Source organism: Balaenoptera musculus, chromosome 7 (assembly GCF_009873245.2).
Source record: "Balaenoptera musculus isolate JJ_BM4_2016_0621 chromosome 7, mBalMus1.pri.v3, whole genome shotgun sequence".
NCBI classification, from domain to species: Eukaryota; Metazoa; Chordata; class Mammalia; order Artiodactyla; family Balaenopteridae; genus Balaenoptera; species Balaenoptera musculus.
Window position 1 is genome coordinate 80,114,025 of NC_045791.1, and position 14,317 is coordinate 80,128,341.

General features: G+C 34.7%; 1 protein-coding gene across 3 annotated transcripts in view; it reads left to right on the top strand.

Annotated features, from left to right (window-relative positions):
• BMPR2 (bone morphogenetic protein receptor type 2) overlaps positions 1-12,069 on the top strand; it is a 187,162-nt gene extending 175,093 nt beyond the window's left edge. For all 3 annotated transcript variants that reach the window (XM_036857146.1, XM_036857147.1, XM_036857148.1), the window contains 2 exons: positions 1,970-3,249; positions 4,568-12,069. In XM_036857146.1, coding sequence (XP_036713041.1) covers positions 1,970-3,249; positions 4,568-4,818 — 1,531 coding nt within the window. In that variant the 3' untranslated portion in view covers positions 4,819-12,069. The remainder of the gene's footprint in view (positions 1-1,969; positions 3,250-4,567) is intronic.
• Positions 12,070-14,317: the final 2,248 nt, after the last annotated feature.

Here is a 14,317-nt window from a genome sequence, read left to right on the forward strand (position 1 = left end):
TTTTTTCTTCCAGTTTATTGGGGTATAATTGATATATAGCACCGTATAAGTTTAACATATATACCATAATGATTTGACTTACATACATCATTAAATGATTATCACAATAAGTTTAATGAATATTCATCATCTCATAAATACAAAATTAAGGAAATAGGGAAAAAATTTTTTTCCTCTTGTGATGAGATCTCTTCGGATTTACTCTCTTAACAACTTTCATACATAACATACAGCAGTGCTAATTATATTTATCATGTACATTACATCCCTAGTACTTATTTATCTTATAACTGGAAGTTTGGACCTTTTGACTGCCTTCATCCAGTTCCTCTTACCCCCACCCTCTGCCTCTAGTAACCACAAGTCTGATCTCTTTTTCTATGAGTTTGTTTTTGAAATATAATCAACCTACAACACTATGTTAGTTCCTGTTACACAACATAGTGATTTGGTATTTCTGTACATTTCAAAATGATCACCAAGATACGTCCAGTTACAGTATATCACCATGCAAAGTTATTACATAGTTATTTACTATATTCCCCCACAGTGTGCATTTCATACCCATGACTCATTTATTCTGCAACTAGAATTTTATACCTCTTCATCTCCCCCACCTATTTCTTTCCTCCCTCCAACCCCCTCTTCTCTGGCGACTACCTGTTTCTTCTCTGTATCGGTACCTCTGTTTCTGTTTAGTTTTGTTTGTTCATTTGTTTTGTTTTTTCGATTCAATGTGAAAGTGAAATCATATAGTATATCTGTTCACCTATCAATAGGCACTTGGGTTGCTTCCATATCTTGGCCTGGCTTTTATTTTTAAAACATAAATATATTATAGTGTGATGCTCAAGAACCATCACTCTCAAGGTGTGACAGTGACAGTGAAAAACCCTTGATAACTGGAGAGCAATTCTGAATCTTTGATTTTTTTAAATTAATTAATTAATTAATTTACTTATTTATCTTTGGCTGCATTGGGTCTTCGTTGCTGCGCGCTGGCTTTCTCTAGTTGCGGCCAGCAGGGGCTATTCTTCTTTGCGGTGCGTGGGCTTCTCATTGCAGTGGCTTCGCTTGTTGCGGAGCATGGGCTCTAGGTGCGCAGGCTTCAGTAGTTGTGGCACACGGGCTCAGTTGTGGCTCATGGGCTCTAGAGCGCAGGCTCAGTAGTTGTGACGCACAGGCTTAGTTGCTCCGCGGCATGTGGGATCTTCCTGGACCAGGGCTCAAACCCATGTCCCCTGCGTTGGCAGGCAGATTCTTAACCACTGCGCCACCAGGGAAGTCTCTGAATCTTTGATTTTTTTTTTTTTTTTTTTTAATCTGAGTGTCACATTCTGCCTTGTACTCTAGGCTCTAAGACCCATATCTAAGACCTTCATTGATATGGCTCAGTCTACCTAGGAAGATATGTTTCTTTGCTAGACTATGCCACTTAATGGAGCACTTTGGAACAACCTAAAAGCTTGTGTTCTTTTTACTATTTGGAACTTAATTGGTAACATATTTGTTGAGTAGCCACTGTGTATCTAGAATTGTGGAAATGCAAAAGACACATTCCTTGGTTCCTCCTCTCACGGAACTTCATGTCTTGTGCAAATATACAATTTATAAAGATATATTTGCTAATATTACAAAACTATAGGGGAGATCTTTAAAAATAATAACTCTTATAAACCAAAATAATGAACATCTATAAAAATCATATCTAGATCCACATAGGTTTTTTGGTAGGGTTAAATAGTATAAAACTAGCCTTTAGCAAGTTATTAGTTGATACTTGATTGATATTTGATTAGAATTTTTTTCTTAAATAATCTCTAGAATATTGTGGGTTAGAAATAAAATAAAAAGCAATTCATACTTTAAAATCAGAGGTGTTAAACTTGGAGAGTCAGAGGTGTTAAACTTGGAGAGTCAGTTTGTCATAAATGTATTCTCAATGTGGCACTTTTTTTCTTTCTTTAAGCAACCTGTCACACAATAGGCGTGTGCCAAAGATTGGCCCTTATCCAGATTATTCTTCTTCCTCATACATTGAAGACTCTATCCATCACACTGACAGCATTGTGAAGAATATTTCCTCTGAGCATTCGATGTCCAGCACTCCTTTGACTATAGGGGAAAAGAACCGAAACTCGATTAACTATGAACGGCAGCAAGCACAAGCTCGAATCCCCAGCCCTGAAACAAGCGTCACCAGCCTGTCTACCAACACTACAACCACAAACACCACTGGCCTCACTCCAAGCACCGGCATGACCACTATATCTGAGATGCCATACCCAGATGAAACAAATCTGCATGCTACAAATGTTTCACAGACAATCGGGCCAACCCCTGTCTGCTTACAACTGACAGAAGAAGACTTGGAGACCAACAAGCTGGATCCAAAAGAAGTTGATAAAAACCTCAAGGAAAGTTCTGATGAGAATCTCATGGAGCATTCTCTTAAACAGTTCAGTGGGCCAGACCCCCTGAGCAGTACCAGTTCTAGCTTGCTTTACCCCCTCATAAAGCTTGCAGTGGAAGTGACTGGGCAGCAGGACTTCACACAGGCTGCAAATGGCCAAGCATGTTTAATTCCTGATGTCCCACCTGCTCAGATCTATCCTCTCCCCAAGCAACAGAACCTTCCTAAGAGACCTACTAGTTTGCCTTTAAACACCAAAAATTCAACAAAGGAGCCCCGGCTGAAATTTGGCAGCAAGCACAAATCAAACTTGAAACAAGTAGAAACTGGAGTTGCCAAGATGAATACAATCAATGCTGCAGAACCTCATGTGGTGACGGTCACCATGAATGGTGTGGCAGGTAGAAACCACAACGTTAACTCCCATGCTGCCACTACCCAGTATGCCAATGGGGTAGTACCATCTGTCCAGACAGCCAACACAGTGGCACATAGAGCCCAAGAAATGCTGCAGAATCAGTTCATCGGTGAGGACACCCGGCTGAATATTAATTCCAGTCCTGATGAGCATGAACCTTTACTGAGACGAGAGCAACAGGCTGGCCACGATGAAGGTGTTCTGGATCGTCTTGTGGACAGGAGGGAACGGCCACTGGAAGGCGGCCGAACTAATTCCAATAACAACAACAGCAATCCATGTTCAGAGCAAGATGTTCTTACACAGGGTGTTCCAAGCACAATAGCAGACCCTGGACCATCAAAGCCTAGAAGAGCACAGAGGCCTAATTCTCTGGATCTTTCAGCCACAAATGTCCTTGATGACAGCAGTTTGCAGTGTAAGTGGAGGGATTGTATAATCTCTCCTGCTTGTCTTTTGGGACCATTTAAGTAACTACTTAGATAGAAACAGATTGTGTTTCAACAGCAGTATTTACTTTTACCACATTTGATTAGACTTCAAAAGTAATTAGACTATTGTAAAGAAAAAAGTAATGTTTTTGTTGATAATTAAAAAGTCAGTGTCACAATAATCAGAATAATTACCAATTTAATATGTACCTTATGTAGCTGCTTGTTTATAATGCAACTCACATACTTTTTGTGAATAGTTGAGATAAAGTACTCACCAGTTTAGAAGATCCAAGTAAAATGATACCAGTATAACTTTTGAAACAGTTTGTTGAGCATATTATATCTATTATATACACATTTAGATTTTATCTGACTAATCTTAATAAATCTTAAAAGTCCAGAGAAGATTCAGAAGAGTCACTATAAAGAAACTATAAAATTGTTCTTGGTTTTTAATGTCAGTTTTTTCAGGAGTTGTGTGTTGAGTCTCCCACACGCCTGTAGCATTGTGCTATGGGACCTCTAGCGACTTAAACAAATAACTTGATACTTGGTTTATGGTCCCAGAAGGATTATAACACAAGACAGGAGAGCTCACCAAAATCTTTAACAGTCATCATTGTACAAAATGATTTCTCTTTTAGACCGATAGCACTTATAAAAAAAAACCAAGAAACTAAGTCATGTTTTATGGCTGTTGTCAAGGACTGCGAAATGGGCTAAAGGGATTCAGCTGACCAAAATCAGTAGAATCTAGCCCCTTGCTTGAGTGGCTTGTATTATAGAAAGGTTGACATACCTTATGGCAAGGTTCCATATCAGTAAAATGTCTTGTCAGGTTTGAGACAGGGAAATTACTAGAAAATTTGTACTGTAGTGTTTATTTTATGTCATTCTTCTGAAAAGTATTATATTCCAGGTGCCTACTTTGAGCATGAAGTAGAATGATTAAATGCATTTTGCCAAGTTAGACTTGCTACCAATAACCAAAGGATTTGAGAATACAATTGAGAACTTGGAATTTTCTCCTCTGTTTTTGCTTTTTGTGGTTTTTCTATATTTTCTTCCTTGCCCTATGGAATAATTCAACCAGTTATAAAAAAGTTAGGCTTACAGAGTCTCAAAAATAAGTTGGTTAAGTTTTGCCTAGAAAAATATTGCTTGGCATCATAAATTTCAAGAAATGTCCATTAGCTCCTCCTGTAGACATTAGTTTGATCTCTTTTCCAGTTACAACCCTAACTTTTTACTTTTTAATAGTTTCTTTATATATAGTTCATTTTTCTGCACTTTTATTTTCAGTAGGTGAGTCAACACAAGATGGCAAGTCAGGATCTGGTGAAAAGATCAAGAAACGTGTGAAAACTCCTTATTCTCTTAAACGGTGGCGCCCGTCCACCTGGGTCATCTCTACTGAACCACTGGACTGTGAGGTCAACAACAATGGCAAAGACAGGGCAGTTCATTCCAAATCCAGCACCGCTGTTTACCTTGCAGAAGGAGGCACTGCCACAACCATGGTGTCAAAAGATATAGGAATGAACTGTCTGTGAAATGTTTCCAAGCCTATGGAGTGAAATTATTTTTTGCATCATTTAAACATGCAGAAGACATTACAAAAAAACTGCTTTATTCTCCTGTCAGTACCCCCTCCCACCCCTGCAACAAGGACTTGCTTTAAATAGATTTCAGCTATGCAGAAAAATTTAGCTTATGCTTCCATATTTTTTAATTTTTTTTTTTAAGTTTTGCACTTTTGTTTAGTCTCGCTAAAGTTGTATCTGTCTGTTATGACCACAGAATTATATGTGTGTGTATCAAAAGTGGTCTCAAAATATTTTTTTAAGAAAAAAAAGCAAAAACAATGTATTGCTGATAATCAGTTTGGACCAGTTTCTAAAGGTCATTAAATCAGAAACAAATTACGACAGGTTTGACTGCAGTGGTGTCTGGTATCCATGTTTTATTTCTGGGCACAAGCTAGTTTATATGTTGATATGTTCCTGAACACATTATCTGTTGGACTTTCTTTTCTCTTGTGTTTTGTTTGAATGTGCAATAGTCTGTAGGCCACAAATAAGCTTTCTCATAAGTTCTCTTCCTAACAGAATACGCATTCTTCCATGATATGAACATTTTCCTCCCCCATCCTCCATACTTTTAGCAGGTCAGTTCTTTGACAGTGAATTTTTGCACAAGAGAAAGCAGCTACCTGATTTCTTGCTTTCTCTCTCCTTATGGAGAATGCAAAAACATTGTCTCAAAGGGCTCTAAAGAAGGAACTACCAAAACCTAATTTGAAATGCCATTTCTTTTATCCTTCCAAGTCCTAAACATTTCCTTCCAGGCATTTTAATGAACATATTTGATTCTGGTTTTGGAAGTTCATAAGAGCATAGAACAATGAGCAAGTCAAATATTAGCTGTTTTCCATTTTATTTTATTTTTTTATATGTATGTTCATGTTCCATATTCATTTATTTAAGTAGCACATTTTTATCAGAAAACTTATAGAGCTATACTTATATGGAATTTTTAAGTAGATAGATGGTTAACACAGTATAGTATTATAGCCTTCATTCTCTGAATAGGCCATGTTTGACTCAAATAAAATTACATCCTGTTTAAAATAACTTCAAAAGTAATTCATAGTTTTGAACCTGTAGTATCTTTTTTTTTCTTTTCCCAAGCAAAGCCTGGTAACTTTATCTGAAAATGATTCCTCTTCCCATGACCTAAAACACTGTGTGGAAAAATCATTCAACTGGCATGCCAAACCCCTGTGGAAGGAAGGATTGCTGCCAAACCTATCATTTTTGAGCAGCCTGAGACTTAACCTCTCTCTTTTCAAAACTATTTCTTCACTAATCCTATTTTCATCATTTTTCCATTTGCCAGTTTTTCATATCATCTTTGATATGTGAGCATTTATTATTTACATTATATTAGAATGTACCTTTTAGTGATAACATTATGTATATTCAAATCATGTTGTTTTTTTAAAACTTCCTTTGCTTCTTTCATTACTGATAATCGTCTCTAAAACAATCTCTGCATGTTTTTTTAAATAAAGCACTTTATGTCAAATAAGGGACTTTTTTTATGAGCACAAATTGTTTTCTATCAATTTGCAAACAATGAAGATCTCACTTTTTTTTTCCAGATTCTCAGAGTACTTAATAGACTTTAATTAAGTTCTAAGATTTCTCTGCGAGATAAAAAAGCTGAGAGGAAAACACAAATCCCAAATTCCTGATTGAGGTTTTTATCTCCTGAACAAAATTTTCTCACTCATATTCCTCTATCCACATCATTTAGCTAAAGACAGCCTAAATTTCCCAATTTGCTATCCAAAATATTTATGACTTACTTGTGTATATAAGCCTTCTTTTGTTTGCCATCTACTGTGATACTATGAAGTGAGATGTTCAGCTAGATTGCTGAACATGGTTTTGAACTCTTAGAATTAACATTATTTTGCTAGTGCCCAGGATTTCCACCCTTTGTATTTTATTGGCCCTTCTCTTGATTCAGATCCTTAACATATTTTTCAGTCATCTAGCGTAAAAATTTTTCATTTTCTTATTTTTTTATCTATGTAATGAATTATTTATATTTTTTCCAATGAATTTTCACTTGGTTCTCTTGATTTTCAATGGCTTTCAACTGCATTCCAGGATATTACTTTTAAGTATTTCTAGAACATCTTTGAGTCCAAATAAATTATATTCCTTCTCCAATTGGAAGCATCGAAGGTAAATGACCATTTGAGGTCTAACTGATTTTTCCTGACAGAAGAGTTGTCTTACATTCTACTGCACTGTGTTTTGGCCAGTTGATTGTAAGGTTTTCAGCATTTTTTGATGTTTAATAGTAAAATGCTTTCAAAAATTGGTATACCAAATTAGAAGAACTCCTTATAGTTTCCCATTTTTATGCGAGCATGTTTAAAACAATTTCCTTTCCCCATGTTTTTATTAGTAGACTCTTGGAAAAGTAGGAGAAATAGTGTAGATCATTTTAATAAATTTTAAATTAAATTGTACATCGGACTTATTTACTTTTAGAATCTGTTTGCTGTATACAAGCAAGCAAGATTACTTAAAATACTCATTTGCAAACTTTATTCATGTAATAATAATGTATCTTAAATCTAATATTTAACTTCCATCACAAAATTTTGCATGTAGAAAAGCATTTGGGTCCCTTTGAATTAAAGGCTATTCATTTAATGAAAAAATACTAAAATTCAACCTTAAAAGTATTACAACCCTAAAAGCATCATAATAGGTAATCAAAGTCTGATATTAATTCCCTTAACTGTCCTAATTGTATACAAGAAATGTCATTGAAAGAACTTGATTTGAATTGAGTTTAGACAAAATGATTTAATTATAATTCCTAAAACGTTTCCCTCTTTTTAAATGCATAATTGGAAAAAAATATTGGTGTAAAAAGTTATTGGAAGACAAAGGAGTAGATACTAATACTAATTGGCCATTTATTATATACTGAATGCTGGGATATATATATACACATTATCTCTTTTACTCCTCATAGCAACCGTATGAGGATTATAGTTAATATTCCCATTTTACAGATGGGGAAACTGAAGCTAAGAGAAGCTAAGTGATTTGCCCGAGGTCCACACCTAGTATTTGACAAATCTGTGATTTTTAACCTAGGCTTGCTCTCTTCACATCTCTTTCGACACCACACTGCCTATACACTGTATGACAGTATGCGTGATGGACTGACATTTTGTAAGAAATTTAGTCATTATACCCCAGCACAATTGTGGCTTGTATATAAGCCAAACCAGATACCTTAATGACTTTAGAAATTAGGCAAACAAAAGGAGATGTACAGACATGTCTGTGGTGATTGTTGCTTGAAAAAAATTACTAATTCAAGACAAAATTCAATCCCACATCTGCCATCATGAATCTTAAAATCATTTCATTTCTCTTCACTCCTGACAGTCTTATATTGCAGAACTAAAGGTAAAGTAAATTTTAAGGGAAAAGCGAAGGCTTATGGGAACAGAGACCTTTTCCTAAATTGATTCCATATTTGATTTTGCGGAATTAATTTAATGTTCACTTTGTCTCATCAATCCTTTCACTTCATTTTGAAAATTTCTGCTTTTAAAAGTGACTTTAGAAAATTTTACTAATCCAGAGAACTAATTGAAGAGGATGTAGGAAGGATAATGTCCTTTTTATAAAGCAATTTGTATAGCTTCCTTTCAGGTATCCACTTGTTCCGGAAAATGTGTGTTGGTTCTGAATGTGAAAATAATTAAAGAAAGGTAGGAACACTCAAGTAAGTATGTGTTTCAGTGGGAGTTATCATAAAATTCGGCAAGTATTTTTATTTAAAATATTTTCTAATTTGGCTTCTAAAGCCAAATGAAACACCTGATAGGCTGCAGCTATTTACTGAATTTTCCATTCTCTATAAACCTCTCTCTTCAAAGTCATTTAAAATGGAAAAAAATTTCAACAAACTTTTTGGCTTTTTTTTCTTACTTATAAAAATGAATATTTCATTGGAGGTAATTGGTTCCTAGAATGTGAGATTACATTCTATTTCTGTACAACCTTTTATATATTTATGTTAAACTTACTACCAGTTATATGCAGGTTATTACGTAACTATTCACAGATTGCTTTATATATTACTCTATCTTCCAAGCTAACTTCTTAAACTTAAAATCTAGACACACATGTTAGTTGATTATCTAGACCAATTATCCTAGAAATTGTATAACACTCCCACAGACACCCCAGGAGTCTTTTTCAGACTAGGAAGTTTCTAAATATTCATACCTTTTACTGTCAGTTTGCTCTTCAGCAAATAAGAGTGCATTTTAACTTTTAGATTCTGAACTATGTAAACTTTAGCCAAAACTACCTTGCGTGATCCATTCCTAAATATAATCCTTGATTAAGTAAATCTGGCAAATCACTGTTTAAACTAGTTTACACAAATATTATCAAACGAAGGATTTTCTACAGGTTCCCAGATTAACATACAAGAAAAGAAAAAATCCCAGGGCACTCTGATGCACCTCCCCATTACTTTCCTTCATTCACCTCTTAGTTTCTGTCTTCACTTACTCTGTCCCTTGGTTATCTGACTTGCAATTTTCTGTGTCAGGAAAGTTTTCTTCATATCTATTCTGCTTCCCTCCTGATTCATTTTATATCCGTTTCTCTTATCCAATAGTAAAGAAAAGAGAGCAGTTGCTCATCCTCTCCAACACTGTTACTCTTCAGTATACTTCAGGCTTCTCAACACCTAAGTCTCAGTTCTTCAGACAGAATTGCTCTGGTTCCTTTAGTATTTTCTCTTCAGTTTTATTTTAATACCTACTTATATTTAAGAACACCTAAAATTATATTTTGTTATATTCAAATTCATTACTCCAGTTAAGTAGTAGTTAAATAGGATAGAATTGAGAATTAAGATGTTACCATTTGACAGTGGATCCAACCATCAGATTGTCAGCAAATCAGCACTTAAGTTTATATTATCTAACATTTTCTATTGTGGAGTTTTATGATTTTGTACTCTCATTAGTTTATAACTAAAAAGCCATGCATACAGAATTGTGTATCATTTTGCTATTCTTTTTTAACCTATATTGCAGCACGCTTAGCATTCATTATGATTGAGCCACAACATTTTACATATTTCTTTGTATCAAATATTAAACACAAAATGCAATATTAACTTTCAATAGCAAACCCTACAATAATCAGGTATTATCTACGAACATTTTTGCAGACCACTTTTGAAATACTCATCATAGTTTTGCAACATAGACTGGACTCTAACAACTTTTAAGTGACTGGTTAAAATTGAGTATTTGTGCATATAAGGAAAAATTTAAGATTTTATCTCATGGCTGATAACATTTGAAAAGTAAATACTTCAGAAGAATTTATGCTGTTTACTAAAATCATGCCGAAAATAAATATTATATCTTGAAAATTCTAATTCCTTTATTACTGTGATGTTCATAGTGTTACTGTTAAACGTTGTAACATTCATTTTTTAAACTTGATTTGAGACTCAGATTTTAAAATCTGGGTAAGCGACAAGGAATCTTATCACATCATTAGGGCGTCCAGTTTATGATTGAATTTGCAAGCAAATTACTGTATTTTAAACTGCAACTTGTTTTTGTTTTTAATGTTTTAAAAGGCAACATGTGGGTTTTTTACATTTTATTTGTACCTTTAGATTTCAGAACCATCTTCCTGTTTTAGACTTGCTCTGTAGACATAATATTACTTAAAAACTCAGGGCCCTTTTCATCCCTTTGCACACTGAAAAACTTCAATTGATAGCAAACAAGCAGTTAGATACAGTTGAATTTGTTGCACACACAGTTCATTTAATGTTTCATCTTATGATTTGACTTCATTTACATAAATATAATATCAGCTTTCATTAATCATAAAAACTTGCCCAGTTTTATAATTACTGAATAGAGGGAAATGACTCAACTAATTGGCTACATGTTGCAGCATATTTAGGCCTTAGAGTTGAAGCACAGTCTTCAAACGATTTCTCTTCTTTGGTTAAATGGTTGTACATGATGGGACAAACTGTTTCATTTGTTTTTGTGTTTTTAATTGGAGAACTTGGTAAAGTTCCTCTGAGATAAAATTTTTCAAGAGGTAATTTAACATTATTAAACTGTCTTCTAAAAGTGGACTAGTGAGTTTATAGCTTTAGTAGTAGCTTGGATGGTTTTGAGAAGGTAATCTATGGTAACCTATTTATCACATTGTCAGATCCAAATAGAATGTTTCTTTCAGACAAGTTTAAGCTCCAAATTGGTAAGCTGTATATGTATACTTAAAATCCTTGCAGTGAAGTTATTTGTAACCAGTCTCTTGTCTCAGGCTCTCCACCTTATTACCAATCCTCTTAAGTGTGATAGGGAAAACATATTTTTAAAGAAGCTTAACAGTAAGAACACTGAATTAATAAAAGATGAACTTCAAAGATAGGTCCTGGTTTAATATTGAATTGCTTGGCTTCTGTGGCTTTTCTTTTTCTGGTCACATTTATTTATTTAAACAGTTTTTGTATGCCTTGTCATGTTTCCATGGAGATTATATTGTGTAAGTGTTTGTATAAGCTGGAATCATCCTTAATTTTCTGTTGATAATTTTTCAAATGAAGATAAGTGGATAATTGTAAAATACACTAACTCTTAGGGTGTTGTAGTAGCTGAAATATGGAAATGTGTAGCTGCCATGCTTTTTCTGAATGGACAGGAGAAACATAAGCTACAGAGTATTCATTTCTGAGGATGCTTTTCTGGAATAAGAAAGGCTGAAAAATACTGGCAATTCCTCAGAACCCTCTTTCTTGTTAACGGGTATCTTTTGTTGGTGTGTTTTGCTCTTACATTACCAATAGAATATCATATATGAATTTTATGAATAATTGCTTTCAGTTATTTTGCTTTTGTATAAGCCGTCTGAGACCTTGCTATGCTGTATAAGTTGTGTTTGATGGATCGGTGTGAGTATGAAATAAAGCAAATCACTTCTTTTGTATTATCTATTGATGCCACTATGAAAGCTGACATTAAGCCACTAAAGAGTTTTCTATGAATAACTGTAAGTAAATGCTTTGATATATATAAACCTAAATAAAAAGATTGTATTGATACAGAGACATTGGAGAAGAAGATTTTAAGAAAGTTCTTTAGGTTTAAAAATGGCTTGCTGTAAAATGGTGCATTATTCCATTTATTAAAGATCATATTAATGACAACAGTGATTGTATCTTTTGATTTTATGAGGTCATCAGAAATTGATTGTTAGTGTGTTATTTTAGGTATTTTGCACCAGAATAGTAAATGTTCATCTAATATGACTTTCATTACTCAGTATGATACATCAAAAAAAAAAAATCAACTAACATTAGAATAATAGTTGCACACTCACTGTATGCCAGGTATGGTGTTAGTTATTTTACATATGTTGATAATCCTGACAGCAATTCTACAAAATGCATATTATTATTCCCGTTTTATAAATTAAAATAATGGGCTCAGAGAAGTCAAACACCTTGCCCAAAGCCACAGAACTGGTAAAGATGAGATTCTAATGTATTTTCCATTTTGCTTTGAACTACAGTTTTCAGTTTCTGACTGTAGGAAGAGAAACTCAAAAATAAAAATGGAAATGACCCAGCGGCTAAATAGAGTAGCCAGGAACATACATGAAGCAATTTGAGATTACTGAAAAGTTACCAGGTACCAAAACAACTATCTCTGTTGGCCTGACACTGCATTTGTGCTTCACATCATCAAATAATCTTTTCAGTTAGATCTTTGTATTTTTTTTTTAATTTTTTAATTTTATTTATTTTTTTATACAGCAGGTTCTTATTAGTCATCAATTTTATACACATCAGTGTATACATGTCAATCCCAATTGCCCAATTCATCAAGACCTTTGTATTTTTAGAAGGCCTTGTTAAAATGAAATACGAGTTTGTGAAGGCAACATATTGTTTTTGACTCTAGATTAATTCAGTGTATTAGTTAAGTGTCCTGGAGCAGGATCCACAGGACAGCCATGTATGCCAAGGGGATTTTTGCTTGAGAAAAAGCATGGTCTACTCCCATAGGCTCTGTTGTCACCTTACATAATATTGTAGGGCTAATAGGTTTGGAGTACCTTTTTCCTTTTGACTCACATGCCCAACCTTACTATATATATGATGTTACAGAGTAACATTGCAGTCCTCTACAGGACCCACTGTGTAATGTTCAAGATGATAACTAAATGTCCTTAGAGAAAATATGATGACCTGGAGGAAATGTATAGTAATGACCTGCTGAACCTTTTAATAATGACTTACCACAAGTAAAATTATTCTCATTTACACCTATACCTATGTGATCCATCTTCCCAGTTTATATACCTCTCAGCAAAGGACAAACTTAGATAGTGACTAATCTTCCTCATTATTCTTGGTGTTTTTCAAATTAAAGTCCAAATTCCATATTTGGGCAGCTTTCATTTTATTGGTATAATGTGTTATTATTCACTTTCTTGAAATTGAATCATTATTGCTGTACTGAGTATGATACGATTCCTGCCCCCCAGGAACTTAAGCCATCTTGTGGAGGAGAGAAGGCCCACCCAGGAAGAGGTTCCATCCAATCAAGATGACGTGTAAGTGCCCAAATAAGTGGTAAACAATATGTTCAATATGTGTTTGAAGAGCCAGGGAAGACTTCAATGAGGAAATGATTACTGAGCTGGGTCTTGAAAGGACAGGTGGGATTTCAGTAGGAAAAGTGAAGGCAGAATATCTGAAGTGACCAGAAATAAAGGAGAATAGAGACTGGAAATAAAGCAGAACATGTAGAACCAAACAGACATTAAGACTTTTGAAAACCAGGTTTTGGACTTGCTGTCGTAGACAATAGGGAGGCCAAAGTTTCTTAGGAAGGAAAGACCTTGATAGAAGTAATTTGAAGAAGTTTGGACTGACAGATGGGCAGGATAGATGAAAAAGGAGAGTGACTCTACTCGGGGCAGGAGAGGAACTGCAAACAAAATACAATTTCTGTTGTGACCAGTAAGTTTCTTTTTTGAAGGGGCATCAAAAAACTTTTTTGAACACCTATTGTGTAGCAAGCACTGTAGTGGGAGATAAAAGACACAGCCCACCCTCAAGGTGCTCACAGTAGATTTGGAGAAAATTTTAATTGGAGAAAATTATAGTACAGATTATAAGTATTGTGATCGAGTGAAAACTAGGGGTATTATGGCAAGGATACCTAATCCAGTCTTACTGAGTCAGAGGCAATTTCTCCTTTTGAGATAACTTTCCTGACTCTTAAAATATAAGTAGGAATTAGTTAAGAAATGAGCAATGGCCCTCTAAGCAGAAGTTGCAGCACCCACAAAGCCCTAGAGGCCGGAGAGGGTGGAGCTTTTACTGGGGGGTGGGAAGATGTTAGATGGGAGTAGAGTTTGGGATTCTAAGTGATAGTATGGAGAGAGA